The 27,548-nt window shown below is 44.7% G+C and overlaps 2 protein-coding genes across 2 annotated transcripts in view; one reads left to right on the plus strand and one right to left on the minus strand.

Moving 5' to 3' along the window:
• The first annotated feature begins 3,654 nt into the window (after positions 1 to 3,654).
• On the plus strand, positions 3,655 to 14,115 carry onecutl (one cut domain, family member, like). The gene is made up of 3 exons (XM_049582632.1): positions 3,655 to 3,948; positions 4,367 to 5,750; positions 13,803 to 14,115. The coding sequence occupies exons 2-3, from the start codon at positions 4,709 to 4,711 to the stop codon at positions 14,111 to 14,113; spliced, it is 1,353 nt and encodes a 450-aa protein (XP_049438589.1). The 5' UTR covers positions 3,655 to 3,948; positions 4,367 to 4,708; the 3' UTR covers positions 14,114 to 14,115.
• Positions 14,116 to 22,469: 8,354 nt separating this feature from the next.
• The window catches only part of LOC125892608 (cathepsin S-like), an 853,108-nt gene continuing 848,029 nt past the window's right edge, over positions 22,470 to 27,548 (minus strand). Inside the window, exon 9 of the mRNA XM_049582639.1 lies at positions 22,470 to 23,573. Within this exon, the coding sequence (XP_049438596.1) occupies positions 23,474 to 23,573 (100 nt within the window). The 3' untranslated portion in view covers positions 22,470 to 23,473. The remainder of the gene's footprint in view (positions 23,574 to 27,548) is intronic.

A 27,548-nucleotide genomic window follows, 5' to 3' on the forward strand; every position in this document is an offset into this window, starting at 1 on the left:
TTATGGAATCAGCTGCAGGAGGTGCAGAAATATTAATATAAGAGGATGTGAAAACTCCAGAGGAGCATCAGACTGTCGTGTCAGTTTAACACCTTTTTAAATCTCATATTTGCAGAGTTGAACTTCGCACCTGCAGCTGCACAAATAATCTTCACTGTACAACTTTTATATTAAAAACAAAAGCTGAAACGTCACAAAGTGAAACACCTGCAGCAGCTGCTCAGCTCACTTTATCACATTAAATATAATCAGACTGGATAAAACTTTACAGACGCTCTTTTTAATTTACGTTTGCTTTTAAATAAAGTTTAAAAAGAGCGGAGAGGCACCCTGAGGAAATGAACATGTTGTTACCTTTAAGCAGAAATTTAAGAATAAACACGAGGACAAACAGGTGTGCGGATGGACTCTGAAAGAGAAGTGTGGACAGTGTTTCCTCTTCATGTGTGACATCACACCTCACAGCTGACCCGAGGCATCACGGGAAACTAAATACATGTATTTATTTCCAGCTGCTGATGTTCAGTTAAAACATCGTGTCTGAGGCAGCAACACGAACAACAAGTGAAACTGCAGCAAATATCAGTGAATAAAAATAAATAAAATTACACCTGATGGAAACGTTTCGTTTGTCTTCAGTTTTCAGAGACATGATGAACACATGAGGTTTTTATCTCTGCAGCATATATTCAGATTTATTTATTTACAGATATTTTCCTGCTGAAGTTTGTTTACAGTTTGTGACGTTTGTTGAACGAGATAAAAACTTCTGTTTGCTTTTCAAAATAAAAGCTGAAATTATGTTGACTGTCCGAAACGTTGTGTTTTATGTGTGTGTGTGTTTAAATGTGACAATAAATGAGATGTGAAATTAATCTGTGTTTGTGTTTTGCGTGTATTATGGTCTGTACACTGTGTGTGTGTGTGTGTGTGTGTGTGTGTGTGTGTGATTGAATAATGCATTGGAGATTAGGTGAAAACAAAAACGACCCAAAACTCTGCATCATCATCATCATCATCACAACATGGCGGTTACTAGCCTAATTTATTTTGGAAGTTAAATGTAATAATAAAAATAATAAAAATAATATTAATACAGTTTGATTTGCTTCTTCAGATGAAAACATGAAATTCACCATAAACACACTGATTCTCTTCTTCTTCTTCTTCTTCTTCTTCTTCTTCTTCTTCTTCTTCTTCTTGTCATTTAGATTCTTTTTGTTTTTCCGCAGCTGCAAACAGGAAGTCAATATCTCATTCAAAACTGCAGCCGTGCGCGTGCGCTCCATGTGTTATCATTAAGCAATAAGTGATGACGTTTAGCCGCTGATTAAACAGCAGATTTGAGGTGTGAAGGCCCGGATGTGTGTGTGTGTGTTTGTCCTGTTGCTGCAGCTGCAGCTCGGGGACGTCTGCGGGCCTTCATGGGGCCAACACGCACACATGCGCGTCCATGCTGCAGAACACACCGAGCTCCTGATCAGATTCATTATAAATATGAATACATGAATGTTGTCTCTTCCTGTCAGAGAGCAGCCGCCTCCTCCCGTCACTCCTTCATCACCACGAGACAAACACACACCTCTGGGTTGCTCTGTTTACTCTGCATGTCCACTTTAAGGTCACAGCGATGTCCCCTGACCTCTGACCTCCTCCACTGGCTGCTTGTAATATCGGTGATGCAGGGTTTGACGCGCGTCCCTGAGGATGGGAGCATCAGCTAAATGGTTCATATGTGAACACGCTCAGTATTGGCTTCAGATTAAAAGCTTATTGTGCAGCCGCGACACTCACAGTCACTCTGCATGAGCGCCGAGGATAAAGACATGGACAGTATTTATGGACATAATGGAGGCTCCTGATGCTCCGCTGTAAGTCCCTGTGAGCAGACACATGGCTGAGATGTAAATGTTTTGGCTGCCATGATGATGATGATGATGATGGTGATGATGAGCTCATTGTGCACAAATTCATCAGTTAAAAACAATTTATTTTTCATCATAACTCCTGATGATATTTTAGATCGTAAGTGTGTGTGTGCATGTGTTGACAGAGCGGGGCCCGGGGCCGTGAACGCCCCGCCGGGTGTCGGTGTGTACAGTCGGGCGCTCCGCAGCTCCAGTGTCAGCCTCCCTTCTCGGGTTTTGCAGCCACAGAAGGTGAACTTTCACCCCGACCTCCAAAAGGACCTTTTATTTTCGCTCTGTAGCCGTTGACCATTTTACCTCCAGCTACTCGCCATCCAAACACGCATCCCTCCGTGCTGGCTGCGCGCGGAGCGGATCGATAGGGCAGCATCTGCTCCGGGAAGCCGGCGGTCCCACACCGCGCACCGCTCCGCTGTTTCCAAACGCCAGAACTGCTCATCTCTGAAAATTAAACTGACAGACAGATATGATTAGTATGCGCTCTGCCTCCCTGCCTCTGACCGACTGTCTGTGCGTCTTTCTCTGAGGCCGGCGCGCGCGCAAACACGCACGCACAGGCCTGAGCATACAGACTACATGTATATTTATGCTCCTCACATGCACGCACAGGCGCCAGTAAACAGACATTAACGCGCGCGAGCATGCATGCACTCAAATCTGCGCAGGTGCACGTGCACGCTCTCACACACACACTGATCACATGTTAGACGCAGATTCAGACGTGCATATTGCACAGTAAATTTACACAAAGTGACACTAAGTGGATTCTCTTACACGTGCACGCACACACGAGCACACGCTGCCAGCAGCCCGGGCCTGCAGTGTGTCTGCAGCAGCAGGTCGAGGGTCTTTAGGAATAAAAAGGGTCGCATTGATCTTGTTGAGGGACTTTCAGACTCAAGTGTTGGCGGTGTGAGTGAATGGAGGCGCGTGCTGAGTGCTGATTAAGAGCTGAGAGAAACACGAGCGTCACTTGACAGCATTTATTCCTGAAAGGTGGCGCGAGACGAGCCAGAGAGAAATCATGTAAAATCCTTCAGGAATGTTTGGCGCTAAAAATAAAGGAATCCAGGATGAGGCCTGGTGGAGAGCGCGCGCACAGCAGAGTGCACGTGGGTGGGGTGTTTTTTCCTGGAGTCAAATTTACATAGTTATATATTCACCTTTATTTCCTTTAAAAATCATCTCAGTCCTGCTGTGATGTTAGAAATTAAACCGTGTGTGTGTGTGTGTGTGTGTGTGTGTGTGTGTGTTATATCCCGTCCCATCTCCACCTCACACACACACACACACACACACACACACACACACACACACCTCGCAGCACTTTTGTTCCAGGAAACAGAACAAACACACAGTAGCTGCAGTTTGTGAAAACCCATTGATGAGCTCCAACACGAGCCGAGAGCAGGGTGTGCGCGCACAAATCATAAGTCGTGCATGCAATCAGCTGAAGAAGGTTTAACCTGTGGGGTTATGAGAAAGGAGCATCTCCACCTCCACACCTCCCCCGCCCCGTCACCCCTCCCCCTCCCTCCTCCCCCCCGGAGAGAAAGGGTTAATTGGAGTAGGAATTTCATCGCACATCTGTCAGATTTTTAAGGCCGTGACGCACTGAAAGCAGAGAGTCAATGTGAGCAAGGGGGAGGAGGAGGAGGAGGAGAAGGAGAAAGAGTTGGTGGTGAGATCGATGAAGTGGCAGGCAGAGGGAGGAGGAGGAGGAAAATCTCACGAGATAATGAAAGAAAAAGAGGAGAGCTGCTAGTGGAGAAAAAAACGAGGCTAGACCCGGAGATTTTTTGGAGTGGAAAACAAAGACCGAGAAACGGGACCGAGCAGAGCGGGAGAGAGCTCGGTGTGCAGCCGCAGATGGTTTTTGCACTCTGCTTTTGGTGAATGTAGCACCCCGGGGCGCAGCGGAGCAATTGTGTGGATCTGCAGGGCTGCTCGGCGACACAATCGGAGACATGCACAGGACGGACAACAGCCGCGGACGCGCTCTGAGAAGTGGATCATAAAGGTAGGATTGTGGGGCTGTGTGAAGCCGCACGTCGCTGTTTGTGTGTCTGGATCGTCGCCTCGCTTCGTAGTTAGTTAACGCATCGTTCACATTCATTACATGTGCTGTGAATATGCAAACGCACCTAATACGCACTAATGTTGTGCGCCTCGCACGCGCGCTACTTGTGTGTCGCTAACTTTGCATAAAGAGGGAAAATGGCATGTTTGAGGATTTTAGATTTGAAGTGATTCAAACAGTGATGTCTGTGTTTTCTTGGTGCGTTCGCGGGATGTGTGAGGAGAGATGACCCAGAGGCTTCTCTCTGTTGTTGTTTGGGATGCACGAGTGTAAATGAGTCTTTAATGCTGAACACTGAAACGTTATTTCCTCTCTGCACCGATGAAAGTTGAATGTGAGCCTGTCTTGTCTCACGCAGGCACAAAGCGAGGCTTCTGCCGAGGAACACAGCTGAGCACCAAAGACACCAGAGAGCTGCTGATGCACAAGAGAGAATAAAATCTCAGTAAAAGCTCCTGATGCTTCTGCAAACTGCTTCTCTGGGAGTTTGAGGGAGTTTGAAGACAGTACTTAACGTTATCAGATAATTAATTAGACACCCCATAAGCCCGGAAATCAATTAATTCACAAATCAATAAATCCATAGTCTGGTGTAACAAGAGAGCTGCAGACTGTTGGCCCCGCTGCTCAACAACAATAACAAGAGACGAGCAACAACACACAGGGGCCACAAACACACGCTTATTTGTTGAAAGTGAAGATGGATGGGAGTCTCGGGGAGATGTCCCTCCACAGCCACGCTGATCTGGCTCACAGTCAGGACGGCAGGGCCATGCTGCACACGCGGGACCTTTCAGCTGCTTTCCCCAGGCCCTCCCTCGGGGGCCCCTCCATGTCTCTGGAGCCCGAGCCCCGTCCGCCGGGCTTCGACCACTCCATGTCGGCACTGGGATACAGCGGCGACTCCCCGTCCAGCACCGGCAGCACCTACACCACCCTGACCCCCCTGCAGCCCTTTGATGACAAGTTCCACCACCACCACCATCACCACCCCTGCCTCCCCGTCAGCAACGTCATCGGCAGCTTCACCCTCATGCGTGAGGACCGAGGCCTCGGCACCAACTTCTACAACCCCTACGGCAAGGACCTGGCCATGTCCCAGAGCCTGTCGCCCCCCTCCTCGGGCTCAGGCCTGGCCTCCTCCATGCACGGCTACGGCAGCTTGGGCAACAGCCCCAATGGCAACGCTGGTCAGATGCTCCACGCCGGCTACGACGTCCACGGGGGGAGCCTCTTCTGCCGGACGTCGGATTTTGGCCGCGAGATGTCGCCACCGGGCCTGGGAGGAGGCGACGTGTCGGTGGGGCATCAGCTGAACAAAATGGAGGCTCACCAGCACGCCCCGGGCCACCACCCTCACATCTACAGCCAGCACTACCAGCCCCACCACCACCCGAGCCAGCAGGCCTCCAAGATGGGCGAGCACCTGCACTCCTCATCGTCCACCTCGTCCTTGCCCGGCGAGGGCATGCTGCCGGGCGCGCAGGGCAGCGGAGGCGGCGGGGAGGAGATCAACACCAGGGACGTGGCCCAGAGGATCATCACCGAGCTGAAGAGGTACAGCATCCCCCAGGCCATCTTCGCCGAGAGGGTTCTGTGTAGGTCACAGGGCACGCTGTCTGACCTCCTGAGGAACCCCAAGCCCTGGGGCAAGCTCAAGTCCGGCCGTGAGACCTTTAAGAGGATGTCCCGCTGGCTGCAGGAGCCCGAGTTTCAAAGAATGGCCTCGCTCCGGCTGGAGGGTAAGATCTGGCTTTGCTCTCTCTCTGCCTCACACACACACACACACACACGTATGTACACACTGTGCTCATACAGAAACCACAACAACAAACACACACTCTCTCTCTCTCTCTCTCCCCCAGTTTTCCCCAAACACCTTCCTTCTCCATGTCTTCCAAAAAAAATCTCCTCTCCAGCAATCAGTATGCAGCTCAGGCTGAGACATGAGGAAAAGCAAAAGCATCATCCTGATGTTTCTCTTCTTCACAGCGCTGTGGATGTAGCACTGCTTCATCTATTGTCTCAGCAGCCTGATAACAACAACTTAGCAGCACATTGAGACAGTTTGAGCAGAGAGGGGCCATATGTGCCGTTCCTTTGTTTACTTTGCTCCCAAACAGCTCCTATTGATCTGTACAGTAGCTACAATAAAAAAGCCACAGACATTTGCCCTCCTCCTAAACCAAGCATGAAGATCAGCACGAGCAGCGCTTGGCAATTTAATCGCTTTTGAGCCCACAAAATAATTTGTGCAGATATGCCATTCTGGAGCGATTGATTAATTCTAGCAGTGATTTATATCTGCTCGGCGTGCGGCTGAAGTTGAGTTGGCAAGGTAGCTGATGCAAATTAGACTTGAGCTTTTGCCAGACGTCTTTTATCAACGTCGTCACTGAGGCAATTACTGCGAGGCTAAATACAAACGCTGTCCTGCTCGGAGGCTCGCAGCATCCTGAGAGTCCTCATATGTGGAAAACAAGAGGTTGTTGCAGGACTGGAGGCTGCTGTAATGTGTAGTGCTGCATCCATTAGTCAGTGGGCAGAAAATTAATTGCATCTATTCAGATAAGCGATTTATAAAAGTCAGTTATTGAGCAAATTCAAGCAAATTTCTATCATTTTATATTCAGAACATTTTTTGGTTTTGTTAATCAGACAAAATCAATTTAAAGAAAACATTTAATTTTTTAATGTTTCCATATTTTCTGACATTTTAAAAACTTAAATGACGACTTGGAAAATTACTACAGAAATTAATCAAATGGTTGAATCAGTATTTATCAAGGTATCACAGGCTAGAGATTTTTTTGAAAGGCACATTGTAATCTGCTGCTTGACATTTAATATTCTTTGGGGATGTGGATTGAAGACACGACAGCACGCTGTACAGTGCCGTGTTACAGTGTTGTCCCTCCACAGGGACCGAGGGCCCATCTGATACACGCAGCACAGAAAGAGATCCAAGTGAACACAGTAATATGAGACGAGCATACACGAGTGTGTGTGTGTGTGTGTGTGTGTGTGTGTGTTTCACTGCGGGGGTCTGTGAGGAGTACGTGTGTGTGAGCCTGCCCAGTTGATCACTGCTTTTCGCTCTCTGTCAGCAGCTCGACTGATTAAGCCCAACAACACAATGGAGTTCATAGGTAATGATTGTGCACTCTTGCAATCCCTTCACAATTATTGATCTTTGATTGTTTGGCTCTGAGAGCACATGTGTACATCCTCCATTCAGCAAAACGTTGCAGCAATCACAGCCAAACCCTCTTATCTAAAGATGACTTATCTGCGGGTTTGTTCTGTAATTTGACAGAGATGTTGTTTGATGAATCTAATCCTGAAAGCTTTGTATGGAGAACGCCTCCTGCTGTCACACACAGACCTGATCATCTCCCTCCTTTGTTCTCTGGAGCAGATTCCTCATCATCAGTCTCTTTATTTGTTTCTTCATCTTTACAAACATTATTTTAACGAGTCATTGTCCGAGAAGCCGATCAATCAGGCTCATAAAAAATTAAAGTCCCTACACAGAGCAGCGTGCTAATGTTTGACAATGCTGCTCTCGCTGCTCCCACACACTCTGAAATTGCATATTTAGTTCTTGGCAAAGCCACAATTTGGACAGCTCGGCACTTTTCTACATAACCTACTTTCCGAAGGGGGTTGTTGTTTTTTTCCCCCCCTGGCCAACCCCCTTTTGTTTAATTACAAGCCTCTATTGATTTCCATGGGAAAGAGCAGCACGCCTTGCCCACACACACCTCGGCCGCATCCGCGAATCGAGACTGGAATTAGAATGCGCGGTGCCCTGTGCTCCTCAGTCTGAAGATAGCTCAAGTGCTCTCTGCTTCACGCCTCAAGTTTTAAGATGATCCTCCTTAATGCAGCACTCGCTTAAATACATAGAAGGCCCTTCAGTGTCAGTCAGCAGCACCCAGTTATTTCCATAACTGTGTCTCTGATATATGGAGGGCTGCAGAGCTCGCTCAGTCTGGATGCTCGGTAATTATGGGATGTAGCTGCTGCCATTTTGTCTTTTCAAATAATTGTCTTTCTGCAGAGACATTTTGCTAAAACACGGAGGAGGTGATCCCTCAGATTTATCCGCAGTATCTTGTTTTTGTGTGTGTGTGTGTGTGTGTGTGTGTGTGCGTGTGTATGCTCTATGGATTACTGCACTGTATATGAGATGCATCTCTAGCCCAACCTCAGGCTGTGGAGGAGGCAATCAGGATTTAGTCGGAGAAGGAGGCAGGATAAAGACCACACAGCCGTGCTCCGACACTTAAAGTCAAGGAGTGGGGGATCAGAGCCTATAACTTTAAAGATGATGGCCGAAGCCCTTGACTAAAGGTCTAAATGAATAAGAAAGGTCAATGCGGTTTATGTGTCGGCTCCAGTGCCTGCACCACCCCCACAGTAATGAAAGCCACAAAGCCTCGTCCACCTCTCGCTGCGTACAGTTCACATTCTACCAGCGAGGCTCAAAGGTCACAGCCGATTCCATTTGCATATCAGGAATCGTAAACAGGCCTCGGCGAAGCAGCACCTACAAACAGGGTTGGGGTTTTTTTTGTTGTTGTGTATTTTTTTTATCTGGCTCTTGCAGCTCCCCCCACTCTGGCGCTGAAGGGGTTAACCAGCCTCTGTGGGTCGAGGAGTCTGAGCTGCACAGATTTAATCAATAATTTCTATCAGCCCCTGGCCCAAGAAATCAGCAGGGGGTGGGCTGGGGGCTGCAGGGTGGGGGTGTTGGGGGGGTGTTCTGGCTGGGAGGGGGGGTGTAGGTTGAGACGCCGGGGGGTAGGGAAAGGGCTTTCGATCACGTTTCAGCAACACGAGACAGGGGCATACATCATGATTAGGGGCTGTTCCCACGATCATAAGAAGCCTATAGGGGAATATTTATGTCTCCAGGAGTAGCCCCAGCGCCGGGGATTTATAGCATGGTAATTGTGAGCCTTTTACACATGATTACAGCATAAGGAAGCATTTACTTAATGGTCGGCGTTATGATCGTCAGTAAGGCAGAGAGCCGAAGATGGGATGGAGGCAAGGAGGAGGAGGAGGAGAGCGGCAGGACACCCCGACTCCTCCAACAAGCCATAAATCCACGCTACAAGCAAGCCAGCCAGCACTATCATGTCATTCCTTTCATTAGTACATGAGCTGAGAGTGCACCACTGTATACACCTTGTATAGCTGCAGCCCACCTCCCAGCCCCCAGCCCACAAATATTGATGGTGAGGATGGTGTAACGCCCGTGAAAAATGTAGCATTCAGAAGAAAAAAAATTATTTCACTTGTAGTGATATTGACATGCGGCTGACATCTTGGCCTGTTCAGATTTTAATGAGACGTGGTTCGATAACTCTCAGAAATGCAAACGAGCTCTGGATGCCTAAAAGCTAACAGGCACCTGTAATCTCCAGTTGACAAGGGTGCATCCCCGAGTCCAAACATTTCCTTCAGATAATGATTCAGGGGAGGACGCACACGGGGAAATCACGGCCAGATTTATTCATGTCCAGTCCAGTGCTTAAGTTTCAGAAACTCAGCTGGATGTCAGGGCAATCAAAGTCCAGCGGTGCCGCACACGCACACACACACACACACACACACACACGGCTCACCGCCCGCCTCTGGTGCTGCTGTTGTTGATGGCACTCGTGTGGAAAAGACGGCAGTAAGGTCACTCTTATTTCTCAAGCGCTCTGCTAATGAGAGAAATTTGCTGCTGTGAGTTTGAGGAGTGAAGAGCGGGTCATACAGTAAACATCGGCCCTGGCTGTGTGAGGTGGTTCTCAATGGGAACATGTAAGCCAATCAAGCCAACGTGTCAGCGCCGCTCTCAGAGCAAAAGGCACCGTCTCTGCTTCATATGTTTGCAGCATGTGTGATGGGATTGTGTCTCTGAGAGTGGTAAGGTTTGAAATATTGGATTTCAAGGTTATTGCTGGCTGATATCTCCATCTAATCAAGTCATCGTGCTCAATAATAGAGGACCATAAAGCTCATTTACAGCTGAAGAAATCTGCCAGTGCAGTGAGATTATTTAAAGACGTTTCCACCTGAGAGCAGCTTCTGCCTTTTTGACACTTAAATTTCATTTGGTCCTTTTTTTGTAAGAAAACATGATCATTCTCTGTTTTTATAACAGTCAGGGCTGTAAACAGGAGGCACTTAATACTTTACATGTAATTTACCTTAATTATCGAAGCAGACAATTAAAGGGAGGCGAACCAGCAAACATGTTCCTTATTCCAAGAAATGTGTTGTCCATTTTGTCCATGTTGCAATGTAGAAATCATTTCTCAGTTTAGCAGGAAACAGGGCTGCAGTGGTCTGAGATTTCTCTTATTTTCTTAACCTTAAAGGAATGAAGACAGAGGGCTAATTTTTAGTTGAACAAACTTTTATTACTGTTTATTTCAAATTACTAAAATTTGAAACCAATATTTAAATGAAAGTTTGTGTAGGAAGTAAGATAAAGTTCAGACTGACCGCTGAAACCCAACATGAAACCATTTTTTAAGATACTAGTTTGTGTAAGAAGTCTCCCTTTTGAAAATAACTAAACATTTACATTAGTTCAGTATCATAGATAAGCAAATATACACGGTATGATAAGCGTCAATTTTAATGTCACGGCGTACCTTAAAACCAGTATATGGCTGCAACCATAGTGGGAAAGTCATTCAGGTCTTTCCATCTCATGAATCTGTTGATGATTTTAAACCAGTTACCTTCTGGAGGCAGGTCGACTCGTAGTCATTGACCAGTGATTGCTACTGTAAATATATTCAATCAGTATCTGTCATTTCCTGTTAGTTCTTCAGGCAGGTCGCTCAAATAAAGTGATGCACATGTCAGAACCCAAGAACCTGCTGCATGATTCCTCAGGTATCTCTGCAGGTCCAGAAAACATGATGTGACTCACCTCATCATCTCCACACTGTCTCCAACGTTTATGGGAAAGCTGCTGGATTTGAGGATTTTTCCATTTCTTGAACAGGTTAACATTATGTCTCTGTTTTGGGAGATTTCTTCACTTATTGCAGGCGTGTCCACAGTGCGGCTCGGGGGCCAATCGTGATTTTAAGCAGCCCACGACTTGTCTTTCAAAATATTAATCATGTGACCCACTGCACAATGTTGGTTAGTCAAAAAGTTCACTTTGCATTTTTTCCGTTCGCCTCACGATGGCAAAGCTATCACAGTTTGTAGCACCAAGTAAGAACCATGCAGGCAGAACTAAGGGACTGTTCTCTTCTTATCAGAGTAGAGGGGTGGCTGGGATATAACACTCTGTGAAACTACAATATTTTATAGTGACGGACAGAAAATCCATGACCCTCCCTCCACCACAAATTAGTTATTAGATGTTTAAAACTTACCCTTTGATGTTTGAAAGTTAAAAGCTGAAGACAAACTGAATCACTGTTTTAAGATCAGATTTAGTTGTTATTTTCGGAAGTGTTTGTCTCGCATGATGTGTCTAAGGACTGTTGGAAATTTGAAAATCCAATGATAATTTCTGATTTTACAGTTTCTAGCTGTCATTTTGGGGATTTTTAGAGAAAACCTGCCAAAATTACATCGTTAAAACTATATTTTATATAGTTAATATTTTCTTTGAAATAAACACAAAACACAACCGTTCAGATTTGTCTGCCCCTCCCCTAAACCAAAATAAAAACACAAGTCCCTCCTCAGTGCTTAAAAATGATTTGACATGCCTCCCTCTTTTTGCACCACCCCTCCCCCCTCATAAATAACTAACAGTCCCTAGTAGTTTTTCATAAATAGACGATAAACAAACAAATGAACGTCGGCAAAGAAGCGTAAAGTCGACAGCGACGGCCGCCACTTTCAGGAGCGGTGGAAAGTTAAACTCTTTCACAGCTGCGTTTGTGTCATTTGTGTTTTTAATAATCCATACGATGTGAGAAGCAGCAGGCCCCCAGGTATTTTTACATCATCTAATCTGGCCCCCGTTCATCACAGGACAGGCTGTGGACACCCCCGAGTTATTGTGAGCACAAGAATGATTTCACATAAAGATGTTTTAAAATCATGTCAAATATCATGGAGATCATCAGTTCTAATTTAACTCTAAATAATAAAAGGACAGTTTAAAAACATTACAGCACAGTCGTAAGAAAAACACTGTTGTTTACAGCTTCCAGGCCTCCAGGCCAGTGTTCAGTAAGAGCCCAGCATCGGCACCAATGCACTGTTCCTCCCTTAGTGTGTGTGTGTGTGTGTGTGTGTGTGTGTGTGTGTGTGTGTGTGTGTGTCCTGTTGTGTTGTCTGCACACACACCAATGCTTACACTTAGAAACGCGTTTGATACCATCAGCAAAACAGCCGCTCAGCCGCACAGTGCTGATTGAAACCTCTTAAAAGTGTGCATTTAGGTAATTGCACGACTCCCCCAAATATGTTTTAGTCCACTTAAGGCTTCTAAACACCGCGGGCAATGCCGACTCTGCTTGTTTCACTCACCCCTGACGTAACCCGCCTTTAATAGAAAATAAATTAGTTCCCCCTAAAGTGATTATTACTCACTCACTGCCGCCACATGTAAATGACTTTTATGAGAAACTAATGATGTTGAAGTGTCCACTAAGGGAAAGGGAAGAGAGGTAGTGGAGGGAGATGGACAGAGGGGGGAGGAGGGGGGAGTTGGCTCGGTACACAAAGGCAGAGGTTGGTGTTGTGTTTCCTGTAAATACAGAATTACAGCGTGTTGGAGGTGAAAGGTTTGGCGATGGATATGCAGAGAGGATCATGCAGCCTGAATTTAAAATGCTCGTCTGATTCTCAAAATGGATCTGAGCTCAGCCCACACACGGCAGGCTATTTCTCTTCTCACTCAACAAAACTGGCTTTTCTATTCTTTTCTCTTTTTTTTTGCAGGATTTTTTTTTAAATTTCAGACTTTTCGTGAGGAAATATTGATTATATAATTGGGCAGGCTGCCGCAGCTACAGTGGTGTTTAACCTGGACCCTGAGTTTTTATTTAGTGGTTGGTGTAAGCAAGTCTGGCATTAAAAAAACAAATTACCACAAGACTTCATCACCCCCATCACCCATTAAAAAGTTTGAACACGGAGAACTTTGACACCGAGCTAATTTTCCCTCTGTGGTGTGAAACAGATATGGAAATACAGCATGTGAGGCGAGGCAGAGTCTGACTTAAATATGGAAACTTTATCCATCAGTTAATTGTAAATGCAGCTGAAACAAAGTTAGTGTTTCAGTAATCTGTGATGTTTCTGTTGTGAGTTTATAAATGTAAAACAGCCAGACGCCACACATTCTATAATCGATTTAATAAGCTGCAGAAGTGACAAAAGGAAAAGGTGTTATTGGTTCTTTTGCAAACTGTGTGTTTGATTTTTTTTTGGGAGACATGGCCTCTGTCAGTGCATGACAACACCACATTTTATCTTCAGGCCAGATGCAAGTAAAAATGCACACAGTGTTTTCCAGAGGAGCGTAATGAAAGCCATGAAGAGCTCCGGCCTGGATGTAGTTATCTGTTTTATCCCAGCAGCTCTCTGGCAACACGACGTGATAGGTTGAACATCTTGATTCCTGCACAATGAAACAAGTTGCTGATTCATCTCTTTTAACTAATCAAAGTTGCTTAGCTAATCTGTTTTCTTTCAACAAATCCACTTTCCCTCAGCTTAATCCATTTGTCCTAGTTAGCCAGCCAGTCTGTTAGCTAACCTGCTTCCCCTTTCCTTTTTTAATTTATCTTTTATCCATCTGCCTGCAGCCTGCAAGCGGAAGGAGCAGGAGCAGAGCAAGCTGGAGCGCAACCAGGGCCCGAAGCGCACCAGGCTGGTGTTCACAGACCTGCAGCGGCGTACGCTCATGGCCATCTTCAGGGAGAACCACCGCCCGACCAAAGAGCTGCAGGTCACCATCTCCCAGCAGCTGGGCCTGGAGCTCTCCACTGTCAGCAACTTCTTCATGAACGCCCGCCGACGCAACGTCAACAAGTGGGCAGACGAGGGCCGTCCCTCCTCCACGGGTTCCTCGGGCTCCAGCGTTTCCTCCTCCGCAGTGTCCTGCAGCACGGCGTGATGACGGACCGCCGAGGAGGCGCGGTGGGGAGGGTGCTGAGGGAGCAAGGGGGCACATAGACTGGTCTAGGCAGAGATCAGCCGTAATAAATGTCCTCCTCGTTATCAGAAGGAGCGACGGAGCCAGCTATTATAGATGATTTTATGAAGATGAAGCATTTTCCCAAACCAAAGTCGATCGCTCCCTTGAAATAGAAGGGGGCGATACCCAGAGTGATATGAGCGCAGGACGGGAGGTCCTGCTTGTATAGTCAAGGGTGCAAAGATGATTTGACTCAAAGAAGAGTCACACCCTTACATAGACACCATCTCATTGCATTATTTTGATTATCTAGATTAGAGATAATGAGGGTATTACAAATCAGGAGGAAGCATATTTTGGTGTACCTTCAAATCTAAACTCATCTCTCCAAACGTGAAGAATCAAGAGGTGCCGTTTGCTCACACGTGGAGAGCGCCATCGTGTAACTTCTTAATCAAAAGTGTTCACCATCATCCAAAGATGTTAATCCTCCCCCGACGTTCTTATGGTCCTGTTTTTCCTCGTGAATCAAGACGAAAGAGGAAGAAAAGGCTTTTTTTTTTACTTCTCTTTTTTTTTTCCTGAAGAACCTAATTCTCCTTTCTTAGCATGTGTTTCCATGGTGATGGTTCCCAGGACTGGATGGCGTTGTTCCAAGTTCGGAGCCTGGAATTATCAGGAGGGCTGTGTAGCGTCCGTGACTCCCAGCTGTCAATCATTCACCATCAACAGGAGCCTTTCCTGTATTTTATGAAGACGGTCCCGCCTTGAATGAATCAGAGTTTTCAGGGGGGGCCGCAGTGCATCTCGCCGTACGCCAGGACAGAATCAATAAACACAAGTAGGATGCAGAAACAGACTTGTTGGTGCAACGTCTAGCTTTAAGACTCTCACCGAGCTTTCGAGTGAAAGCTCTTCAGCCATTTTTGACTCGAAATCAAGCCAAAAAAAGAAAAAATGAAGAACAACCTCTGAACACGAAGGCTCCGCGGGGGAGAGCTTCACCCGACACAATGTATAGTGACATTGTAGTATTTTTTTCCACTCATTTCCAAACAACTGTACACACCTCTGCTCCATTACGAAATCTTTTTTTTACAGATGTCTAGAAAATGGAGGAATGTGATTCTTTCAGCCCTTTTTGTACAGATTTCAAGCACATCGCTCTATTTATAGAAACACGATGGAGGTGCGGGGCAGTTTGTTTCAGCCCTGCTGACGTACAAGGTCATTTTTTTGGTCCACAAAGGAAAGGCTTTAACATGCCTCCTTATAGCCAATAGTTAAATCAAACCAAGAACGTTTCAAATGCAATTGCTGATCTGATCAATGTATTTATTACTGCATTTGTGTATTTATTGTTTTTCCCTTTTTCTTTCCTCTCTATTTATTTGGTTATTTATTTATGCTATCTATATACTGTAAGTATTTATTTAACGATGCTCTGTATGTCTGTGTGAACTGAGTACTTTTTCTGATGGGCACTTTTAGCTGTAGAATCCCATCGTAATACCAAAGATTAACATTGCCTCCCTGAATGTACGGCCTGACTCCCAAACCCTGGTCCCGACCCAACCCCGACCCGTCCAGCCCGAGCCACCCAGTGATGTTGCGTATCTCTCTCTCTCTCTCTCTCTAAGGCCTGGCCTTTGGTTTTGGTTTTTTCGTTTGGTTTTGTAGAATAATGGGGATTTCTTTACTCTTGCAAATGTCTCTGCGGTCAGCTCTTAATGCCAAGGCCAAAGCTTGTTTGAATGTTGTGATAATATTTATAATTAATACTATGAATAATAAGAACAATAATTATAATAATGATGATGATGATGATGTGGCATCCCATAGGTTCACAGGTTGCTTGTAAAGTTGTGTTCAGACCAATGCCATCTGGCAGAGTGTGTCAAGTGTCAGGGGACCCACTTAAAGCGCCGTCTGCAGGCCCTGTCGAGTGCAAGTCCTTCAGGGTCACATGCAAACATGCGCACTGTGTGTCTGCCTGGGGAAATGCATGGTTGTGACCCCCCCCCCCCCCCCCACCCCCCCATGTCCCTCACCTGCCCCCCTCCCCAGTGCAGTGCAGACACTCCTGTCTATGTCCGACTCAGTGTGATCTCACCGTCCTCCACATGCCAAGCCTTCTGACAGTTGTCTCAGTTCCATCAGGGTTCTTAGGGTTCGCTCCTGGACCTTCGGGGTTCTGAAGGTGTGCTCCCGGGGTCTTCTTGGGTTTCTTGGATTTTTGTTCCCTGGGTTCTAAAGGTCTTCGTTCCTGGCATTCTGGGTGTTTCTGGTTTGTTCTTCATCTTCTCTGGATCTCTGATTTGGTTTGGTCTTGCGATCGTAGACTTTGTCCCTGGACCTTTAAAAGTCTAAAGCCACTTTTCCACTGCACAAAAAACTCGTTAACACCATCCGGCTGTTCAATGTTGTGGGAAAGGTTATGATCACACTTCACTTCTGGGTCAAATGATAGTCACGGCTCCGGCTACGATTGGCATTTATAGAAATGAAGGCACTAATTTTTTCCCCTTAACCAGGGAGATGCAGTGACAAGCCTTGTCTCCACCCAAGCAGTGCTCAAACATCGATCCAAATTCGTCTGAGATTGAAACAGAGACTGAATATGTTTGAAATACATGAAAAGAAGTAACCACCATAACATTTTCACTGGCCGCCATGCTGCTTTCTAATGTTTACTAACCTGTTTTCTGGCCTGTTTGTGACACTGAATGTGACACACCAAACACACACAGAAAGGCGTACGCTAGTCTTGTACGCAGCTTTGGTCACTGGCAGTGAGAAAGGAGTCTATCACCTATTTTTAGCTGATTTTTGCGTGTTTAAAAATGTAGCGTACATGCTCTGATTTTAGTGGAGAAGGGCTATAAAAAAGTTAGCTCCTCATTTTGTAAGAATCTTAGATTGTGTTGCTTCTGGCCCTCTGTTACCTCTTCTCCACCAAATTAACCATTAACCATTGTAATCAAAGATGCGTCATTGACGGAGGCTGTTGCACAATGGAAGTTAACAGCAGTAGCAAGATGGCGGATTGTACTGAGTAGGTACAAACGTTTGTTCTGTCAGAAATTTGATTTTATCCAAAAAAGAACCAAGCATGGACCAACGATTAATGATAAGAAGACGCAGAAGATGTGTTAGACTCCTTGCTCTTAGTACAACATGCAGAGAATGACACGCCCTGTCATATTTGTATTTGAGTAAAACCTGCTGTTTTTTGGATCCAGCTGGGAACAAATTTGTTGTTGGTTGAAATGCTCCGACTGGTTCAACATTAGGTGTGCGAACCGAAACTGAACCCATTCCATGTTGGTAAAAAAGAGCGTCAGGGTTCACTCCTGATCATGTGGGGTTCTTCAGTTTGGTCCAGGTTCTCTCGGGTTGTTTGGGTCCGGCAGCAGCTCACACAGGGACAAGTGATTTGGTTTTCCAGCCTGCTGCGTTGTGAATGCCTAAATGAGGAGAGAATCTTTGCAGATCTGATTCTGACCCCGGCGTAAATGCTGCCAAAGAGTGGCGAGGCTAGCTTGGCCGTTTTCCACCCTCTCCCTCCATCTCTCCGTCTCTCTCTTTCTCTGTCTTTAACGTTGGAAGGGGGCGGATTGCCGGGGCCCCCTTCACAGCGTGCACTTGAAAGACGGGCGGTCATGAAAGAGGCCATCGACTTTTTCGCGGACTTCAAAGGGGAGGCTTTTTTCATCCCGTCTCCTCTCTGGGTATCTGGTCTGGGGTCCGCTCTTGGCCAGACCTGTGGGCTTTAGGGGGCATTCAAAGGGGGCGGGGGGAGATCAGAGAGGAGGCTGAATCATCCAGAATGAGGATGGTGGTATTGGTGTGTGTGTGTGTGTGTGTGTGTGTGTGCAGCAGAGGTGGGAGGGGGGTTGTTTGAGGAATAGGAGGTGTTGGAGTAGTGGGGCATGGAGCTGAATTAAACTTTAATGAGCAACAATTGTAAGCATGCTGAGAGCGAGGGGGGGCGGAGGTGGGGGTGTGCGGTTGAGTCTGTACAGGGGGAAAAATAAAAGAGCTGGGAGGCTCCTCTGCCGACCCCTGCTCACTACTGTCATTGTATCAAAGCTGAGGTGACACCTTTCAGGTTTCTCTTTGTCTCTGTGACTCAGAGCCCAAAATGGAGACAGAGCTTTTTGTATTGAGCCACCTTCTGCTCCGTGTCAAACAGGGAAGCTCTTCCCTTTCTGTACAGATGGGAGGCAGGGGGAGGCAGGGAGGGAGGGAGGAAGGGAGGAGTGACTCCAGTTGGCTGCTGCAGGTGATCAGCAGTGCCATTTTAGCCTGCGGCACCCCCTAGTGGCTCTTTTAGAAACTTGACCCTGAAACAAGTCTGGCAGCCGAGGCCGTCGCAGGGTGATTCTGAGGGGAGCGAGGATGATGATGATGATGAAATAGTGGAACTGAAAGCGATTATATACTTTCAGAATAAAAAAAGAGAGAAAAAGACCAAAAAAAGTCATTTTTTGATAATGTTTAAACCAAAAAACAACCAAAGATTGATGGGTAACTGCTGAATCGTTATGTATCTTGGGTAGTTTTAGCAGTTCCCTATCAGAGCTACCGTAGCACTCAGAGGATTCAAAAAGCACCAGTGGGGTTTGATGTGCTGATTATTTATGTTGCATTGAAACAGTATTATGTTGAGCTGGAACTGAGAAACTGACACGAGGCAGTGTCTCCAGATGGAAGTCTTTTGACTCTGTGAACCCCAGTGTCCCCCGTCCGTCTGTCCCCGCCCTGTCCCCTGTGTGTACATGAAGACTTTACCCATCTACCTCAACTGTGTGAGATGTTGTGTGGCAAAGATATTCCTTAACCAAAGAATCCATCCTGTCAGGGTGTCTGTCTATCTATCTATCGATCTATCTATCTATCTTGTCTGTTCATCCGTCTCTTCTTCATGCCTTTTACTCCAAACCAAATGTGCTGGAATCAATCCGTACCAGGAGCCGAACGAGGCCTCCGTCCAGCCAAAGCTTAAGTCCAGTATGCTAGAGTGTCCCATCGATCCATGTCCTGTATATAAAGAAAATCATTCTCAAGACCAAAAAAGAAGGAGGTGACAATCCAGGCAAGGAGGATCTTGCTGTAATCAACGTTGCCTATTCCTTGTTTTCCGAAATCTAGAATCATGTGACTTGCTGTAACAGAAAAGCCCAAGAATCAAGCGCTCATCCAAAAATAAAAAAAGGTCGGAGGAGACAGAAGCTATTTTTCCACATTTGTAAGCCACCCCTCCCACCCCTGTTTTTTCCAAAATGTTTAGTGTAGTTGAAATACTGTTTGATCCCACTGTTGTAAGTAGGAATTAATGAAATCCATACAAAAAGCTTTAACCGGGGAAGAGCTGAGGGAAATATTATATTTGACTGAGTCTGAGTTTCCTCAGCTTGGACTCGACCCACCATGCTTTATCGTGCCATTCTTGTCCATGTGTTAGACTTACTAATGAATGTGGCTAACCAACCAAAGGCTTTAAAATAATAAAAAAAGATACACAACACTTTAAACGTCAATCATGGTGGGACATTTTGTATCAACAACTAAAGAAAATCCCTTTGAATACCTCATGTGAAAATTGTTTGTTGTGATGTTGCACTAAAAAAATAAAAATGACTCATTTGTAACCCAACACTGGATTTCTGTTGACTTCATTCAGACCCTGCTGGAGGTGTTAGCGCCGAGCGCTCTGGGTTTTTAGAGCCGACACTCAACAGCATTTTTTAAAAATGTTGTTATGCAATATTTTGCAGTCTCTTAAATCAGATTCATCCAACAAAGGTGCAAGAAATCAAACTCATAAACCCTGATGCTGCTTTTAAAGTCGATGCACTGCATGAGAAATATACAGAATATATATATCTGCGTCTCTCAGCTCTGTAATGATTCTTAATGAAAACATTTAAACCCCTGGCAGCGTTTTATTTTCTGAACATCTAAATGCAAAGATTCTGGATCCTGGGTTCAAAAACTTAGATGAATTTTCCCCAAATTCAGCCTCACAGATTTGGACTCTCTGGAACAGTTCACACAGTAAACCCATGTTCGCTCTCTCGACCTAAATTTTTTGGAAACAGCTTCACTCAAAACTTTTAGTTTAATACAAAAAATCAAAGTGTCCAATGACCCGGATCAGTTTCACTTTAACTTTTGTTGTTGTTGTTTAAGCATTTAATTCTAGTCATATGAACATAACAACACTGACACACACTTTCTAACATTTCTTTTTTTCTTTTGGACAATACAAACTCACTGCAGCAGGATTAAGTGTCTCGACAGCAAGAATAAGGCAAAAAGATTCACCTCAGCACAACTTTATGTCAGACACTCTAATATCCACACAGACGGGACGTCACTAACTGTGGATACGACTGAACTCATGGAGCAAAATGTCTTTTACCACATTAACTGAAAGCCATTTGAACCACTGTGAAACACAGAAACATTAATCACTGTGTGATGGGTAACCTCAGTGATTTACAACACATTTAAATCACATTTAATCGGCTTATGGCCTGAAATACATTGTCTCATTGCATGCTGGGAAGCTCCACCCTCTTAGCCCCAACACGACACAACATGTTAAGTGCACATTGATAGTGTTGTTTAATGGCCTTAAATTAATTAGACAAAACGGGGTCAGGGTTGCAGTAACCGTCACCCTTAGAAATTTGAGTCAAATTGACTCAAAACCCAAAAATTGTTGACTCAACATAAAATAATGTTTGTCAAGTTCACAGTGATGAGTTTTTGTGTCTAGTGAACATAAAGTTTTTATGTCATTTTGACAAAGTTAGTGTCATGGGTGGATCGGGGTTCACAGTGTAGCTGCCAAAGGTAAATGGTGGCATTGTACATTGCTACAAACTAGGAATACGTTTGTACGCATCATATCAGCGTTTCTAAAGTGTTATAGCTCATGAGCTGACTTTGTCACCAGGAGGTGGAGGGGATGGTGCGACCTCAGCACGACACCTGCCGAGCTGCAGACCAATGTCAGCACTAACAAACAACAAAACTGTTTTGACTGAGTCATCGCTGTGTTTGCAGCAGCTTTATAGACATGAAGAACACTTGTTTTTTACTGAGGCATCACTGTTTTCCTGTCAGGACTGCGCTCCCGCAACTCGGTATTTTGACCAAAACATGAGCTTTTCTGAACATTAACCAAAAAGTTTTTGTGGCTCAACCAAACCACGCTTTAACCACAGCCTCGCTTGAATCAAAAGTTTCAACATATCTGTGACATCATGACGTGCAAATTAAACGTGTGTGTAGTTTGCTGAAATGTACAAAGCCAACATTTATTATGGCAACTGGAGTGTTTCTCATGTTTTGTGGTTCTAAACCAGGTGTTGTTGGTATTTTTCAGGCCGAGGACACCTTAGTCAAATGAGACGGAGCAGGGGCCTCTGACTGTATCAGCCTCAGTCTGAAGTCTTGACCTGCACAGGTGTAGATTTCAGGGGGGACGCAGGGGGGGACACGCCCCCCTCAATATTTACAACACGTACGTTTGTCCCCACAAAAAAACGTAACTTGGTGATCATTTTTATAATCAGATAATCTTTTAGTCCTTTAAAGCACCAGTGTGTTGGATTTCAGTGGAATCTAATCTAATGGTTGTGTTCTGCTTCCCTCAGAATGAGCTGTTTATATCTCCACAGGGAGCAGGTCCTCGTCTACAGACATCACCATGTTGCACCGCCATGTTTCTACAGTAGCCCAGAATGGACAAACCAAACACTGACTCTAGATATCCATCCAGTCAAATTGTTACGAGAATCACTTAGTATTGATTATTTACCAATAATTGGTGTGTTCTGTGATGAGACTTAAAGTATTGATCATTTATTTTTCCAGTGTTTGTTTTCTGAGGCCTTGTTGCTTGGTGTCTGCCTCTCCCCAAAAGTTTTACCAACTTAAAAACTTTTCTCAACAGGATGTTTCTGGACTCGTCGTGGATGACAAGAAGGATAACTTCCTGCTCACTAACACTCTCATTCTTAGAAAGTTTTATCAACTCAAATCTGAATATTTGAAGGCAGTGACGTAAGGTGGTTACCATGGGCCCCAGTGCACTGTAGTCTAGTTATAAGGCACACACACACACACACACACACACACACACACCAACACACAGCCTGCACTGTCTTTATCTACGCTCCTGTATGAAGGTGAAACCTGGTTTGGTGTGTTCCCTCATGAGTTTGTTTCCTATCTGAATGTCCTAAAATGCATGAAAACAAAAATGGAATCAAAGTGTTCAACTTAAAGATGAATGATGAATGATTTACAAAAACAGCCCTGGCTTTCAAATTAATTTTATTATTTCTTCATCCATTTAATAATTCAACATCTTGTCTGTTTGATCTCAGCTTGTTCCCCCTCTGTACTGTTGCACCTGATTCTATATTGTATTTTTGTGTCGGCCACCGTAGTTAGCAGGAGGTAAAAACCTCCTTGACAATGAACACTGATGGAATTCTGACCAGGAGAAGTTTGAGCTGGCTGTAATCTGTAATCCTCACTGACGCCACTAAATCTGATGCACTGTTTCTCTCAACAGTGAAGTGTTTATTAGTGAACTTTAGCTGGTGACTGCAGCTGTGTCAGTTAATCAGCTGTGAGCTGTAGGTCTGTGTCAGACAGACAGATGTGACAGTGGCATCTTCTCATCTTTAAAATAAGAAAATAAACTCAATGTCTTAAACCATTTATTTAAAATGAATCTTTGGACTTTTTGTAAAAAGTCTGTTGATGTTTGATGTGTAGAAAATAAAAAATACCCTTCACCCTTTTCTTCTAGCTCAGACGATGTTCATGTGGCCTGCAGGCAGCGAGTACATGATATGCTATCACATCAGCATGAGCACAGGACAGAGATATTAACCAGAGACACGTGTATTGATTTTGGCGTTCCTGCTGTCCGAACATGTAAAAGCTAAATTGACCAACAAGCCAATTTCCCTAAAGAGTCAACGGATCCTCTCAGGCTGTTTCCATTTAACACAGTGACAAAGTGCTGCTTCATGGCATCAGAACACACATTTGATATTTACTGACAGGCCCAGATTACAGATTACAGATTATAGACTGCATCTTTCTCTTTATTACACACTCCAACACACACAAACACACACACACAAAGTCCAGACGAGTTCAGTGAAGGTGAATAAAGTGACATTAAAACAAGATTTTTAAAAACACTGTAGAAATATAAAGTTTCATGATTAATGAGGAATTAAAGTGTAAAAACACCGTATACACAAAGAGAAGGGAACTTGAGGAGCAGACTGAGTCCAGCTGCAGCTACATGATGGGGTAGCAGCCGTACAGAGCGATGCCACACTGGTTGTTCTTGTTGCGAGCCATCCGGATGTAGCCCTGGTCTCCGAAGTTGACGCCCCAGCTGCACACAAAGAGCAGAGACACAAAGAATAAAATAAAGACAACAGCAGATACTAATACACATCCTTATTAACAATCACCAGCACGTCATGCTAACAGTTCAGCAGTCACTGTTTTCAGTGTTAAGAGTTATCTGACCTCAAGCTAAACTGTTATTTTAACTGTTCAGCCCAGTCGCCTGAATAAATGTTGGCACTGTAAGTCTCTGTACAGATATGTGACTTTTACACGTCACATGTTGAACCTTGATGTTTCTTTATGTTTCACCCACGCTGTGGTTAATGTGCGGTTAGGTTCAGGCACAAAAAACACTTGTCGGAAAAAGATCCTGTTTTGGCTGAGAGTTCCCGAGGTGGTCCCCACAAACACAGCTCGAAATGCCCTCGTGTGTCATTTGTTGGTGTTGAACTGTGGTCTGCAGCCTGGCAGGCGTCTCTCCGAGGTGTCACACGGTCCACCTCCACTAGTGATGTGACGTTCAGGAACGAGCCGAATCTTTGAACCGGCTCTTTAGAGTGAACGAGCCAGTTCCTCATTTATTTGTTTTTTGCATTAATTTACTCTGTATCCATTAATTTCAGATTATTTGATCTGGAACAAGTTGAGAGAGACTAGTTTGTGAGGGAGAGAGACAGTGCAGCTGCTCACTAGTGCAGCTTGACAGTTAAAAGTCAAACATTAAACGGGCTAGTACCAAACCTTATATCTGCGGAGTCTATTCTGGGTCCAAGTTACAATATCCAGATCACGTGATGCGATAAATCAGCAATGCAATTCGTAGTTGAACCCACTAACACCCCCCGCCCCACACACAGCGAAAAAAAAACATTAAACAAAAAAACCGAACGAACGAACCGCATCTTTGAACCGGCTCTTCAAAGTGAACAAGAAATCCCATCACTACCCTCCACCTCCACCTCGTGATAACAGAGTCAGCTCATATACTACATCACGTATACATTCATATACACACTGAATGTATCGTGGCTTGTCTCACATGGGATGTATAAAATGACTGTATCAGAACACTGAGTATAAACTGTCACGTTCTTTAAGCCGCAGGCATGAGACTCACTTCAGTGTTTCAGTTCTCATCTTCTCTCAGACACATAAAAAAAGGACTTAAACATGATGTGTTACACACACAGATCACTTTGTCCTGAGAGACAGTGTGCGAGGGCTCCAGGCTGCAACTGTTTAGCCACATTTTGTGACCGTGGAGCACCAGCGCAAATTTAAAGTACTAATATATAAACTGGAGATCCTCATGGTGTGTTTTCAGCTCACAGTGAATAAATCCTCATGTTTAAAAGTGTAACAGTAACAGTGCACCACTGCACATGTCGTTGTACCTGCAGGGCTCCACGCCCCGACTACTGCGTCACAGTTTGCGACCGTGGAGCACCAGCGCGACCTGCAAATACTGTTAATACATAAACTGGAGAGCTGTTAGTTTGTTTCCAGCTCTCATGTTTAAAGACACAAAGGCAGTTTAACTTTCTGCTGACTGCTAACAGCTAACTGTTGACCGGAAGCTTCAAGTTCACAGCACAAACATTAACACTTCCTGTCCGAGATGAGAAGAAAAGCACCAGTGGTTCTGATTTATGTAATAGCAATACTTTACTTATCTTTATTATAACAGTACTTTAACTTTTTTGTAACTGTAGTTCATTTAATAATTTTGTACTTCAGTAGTCTACTGGACTTTAGAGGAGATTTAAATATATATAGATATATATATATCACGAATTGTGATGTAGCCCAAAAATATTGCAATATTACTATTATTTTTAAGCCATATCGCCCGGTGCCACGTACAATACCAACATTTCCCTCTGGTGACTGGGCTTAAATAACTCAGAGTGAAGTCTTATACCTGTTGGTAAAACTAAATGTCTAAAGTAACTTTCCCCTGTTTCCACATGAGTGATGGAGGTGGTGATGGAGGTGGTGATGGTGAACGACAGTGTGCAGCAGATTAACGTGTGTTTGTTCATCACAACTTTGTTTCAATATTATTCTAACTATGGAAATATTATGAAATTGATAAAGGTCATGTAAACAGCATATCCTGTTTAAATCTTCAGACTCACTTTGTGATTAAGACATGTGGAATATGCTGACATTATTCTGGTTTTAACAGCATTCTGTGGACATTAACACAGCACATTCGGAACATGCACGTCATCAACTGTGGTTTTAAATTGCATTTTGTGACACACAGCCTCTTGTCTGTTTACAGTCAGCTCTGTGCGTTGAACACAAACCAACAGTTTGCCGCGCTGGAGTAGAAACACGTGGCCAAAAGAAAAGCCCACGTTTCTGGTCACAAGGAGAAACAAACTTAAGCATCATAAAAGACTGGATGTCAACAGGTTAGAAAGAAGTGTGAGGACCAGTCCCAACCACATTATAAAAAATATATTCACAAGTGTCACAATGGAAATGCCTCCTTAACAATAATGAACAAACTAGTCCATCCCCATTGGTAGCTGTGTCACCTTCTACCTATGCCAGTCCTCAATGCCTATGTGCAGTTTCACATAGATTGACCACGTCAGTGAGTAGAAAAACGTGGGACAGACAGAATGACTGACTGACAGAATGACACACTGACAGTTTCCGTGATTATGTACAGCATACCATACCATGACTTAGTCATACCAAACATTAGAAACAACACCAACATTGGTCCACAGGGGGAGCCACAGCGATCGGTCGCATTTTAGCCATTTTGAAGCATTTTTCTGTTGTTATAGCGCCACCCAGTTGCCAATTAGAGTTAAATTTCTCCAGTCACCTTGAGGCGTCCTGTTCTACATATCTACCAAGTTTAGTAAAAATCCATATGGCGGTTAGGCCTAGATAAGAAATGAGCTCTCTAGCGCCCCCATTTTGTTTGATGGGCTCAATAATGGAGGGTCCTCAGATTATGTGTGGTCATATGCCTACAAAGTTGCGTGGTGATGGGTGAAACCCTTGAGATGTTCTACACCTTTATGTGATGAGCCACGCCCTCCGCAATATTCATTGCCTTATAGAAGCTCAGTTTTAGGAAGTTTTCCAACTTTTGCCAAGAGGGAACTTTAGATATTGCTCCCTAGATTCTGTTCACCCAGTTTCATGCAGATCGCTCAAACTTCCTAGGAAGAGATCCATTTGAAGTGTTTTTCAAAACATTCAAAATGGTGGAAAATCTATATAAGCGGAAGTTATGGGTTCTTGAGGCAAATGTGTTCCTCATGAGGAGAGGCATCTCTGTGCAAAGTTTCATGTCTCTACCACATACGGGGCATGAGATATGCCCATTCAAAGTTTGACATTTCAATGGGTTGCTATAGCGCCCCCCTTTGGCCAATTGATGTAATATTGCTTCATTGGCATCCTCCCATGACCCTCTACCACTGTGCCAAATTTCACATGGATTGACCAAGTCAGTGAGGAGGAAAACGTGGAACACACACACACACACACACACACACACACACACACACACACACACACACACAGTTTTCCTCATTATATAGTAAGATGCGTTTCTATTAATAACCAAAGGGGGTTATAAATGGGGTTAGTGGGTTATATTGGGTCTCAGTGACATAAACCAATAAACTGAAGCATTATAGAAAGAATACGGACGTTAGGTGATCGTTTGGTGACCAAAACTCTTGCATGAAAACACAAAGAACAGCCCAGATGCAGGTGACCTCATATGCATGTGACCTATTTTGCTATGGTGACGATGGATACATGGAAGGCTTGAGCTTCTCGTTACACTGCCACCTACAGGTTTGGCGTGCTCTTGTGTATATATACACAGGGAAGTGTAAACAAAGATCTTTTTGAAAATGGAGACCGTGAAATGTCCGTTTATGAAAATAGCTGGCAACGTGTAAACGGCCTCTAAGTGTGAGTTTCCTCTTCAGCCCTCAGAAAGGGCGTCGTCACATGCTGACTGGCCGAGAGAGGAAAT

The sequence above is a fragment of the Epinephelus fuscoguttatus genome, linkage group LG8, assembly GCF_011397635.1.
Source record: "Epinephelus fuscoguttatus linkage group LG8, E.fuscoguttatus.final_Chr_v1".
Taxonomy (NCBI): domain Eukaryota; kingdom Metazoa; phylum Chordata; class Actinopteri; order Perciformes; family Serranidae; genus Epinephelus; species Epinephelus fuscoguttatus.

What these genes read in the sequence shown, in the direction of transcription:
- onecutl (XM_049582632.1), top strand. Translation starts at nt 4,709, where the DNA reads ATGGATGGGAGTCTCGGGGAGATGTCCCTCCACAGCCACGCTGATCTG. An exon ending in GGCCTCGCTCCGGCTGGAGG is followed by an intron (nt 5,751 to 13,802) that starts GTAAGATCTGGC and finishes ATCTGCCTGCAG; the next exon opens with CCTGCAAGCGGAAGGAGCAG.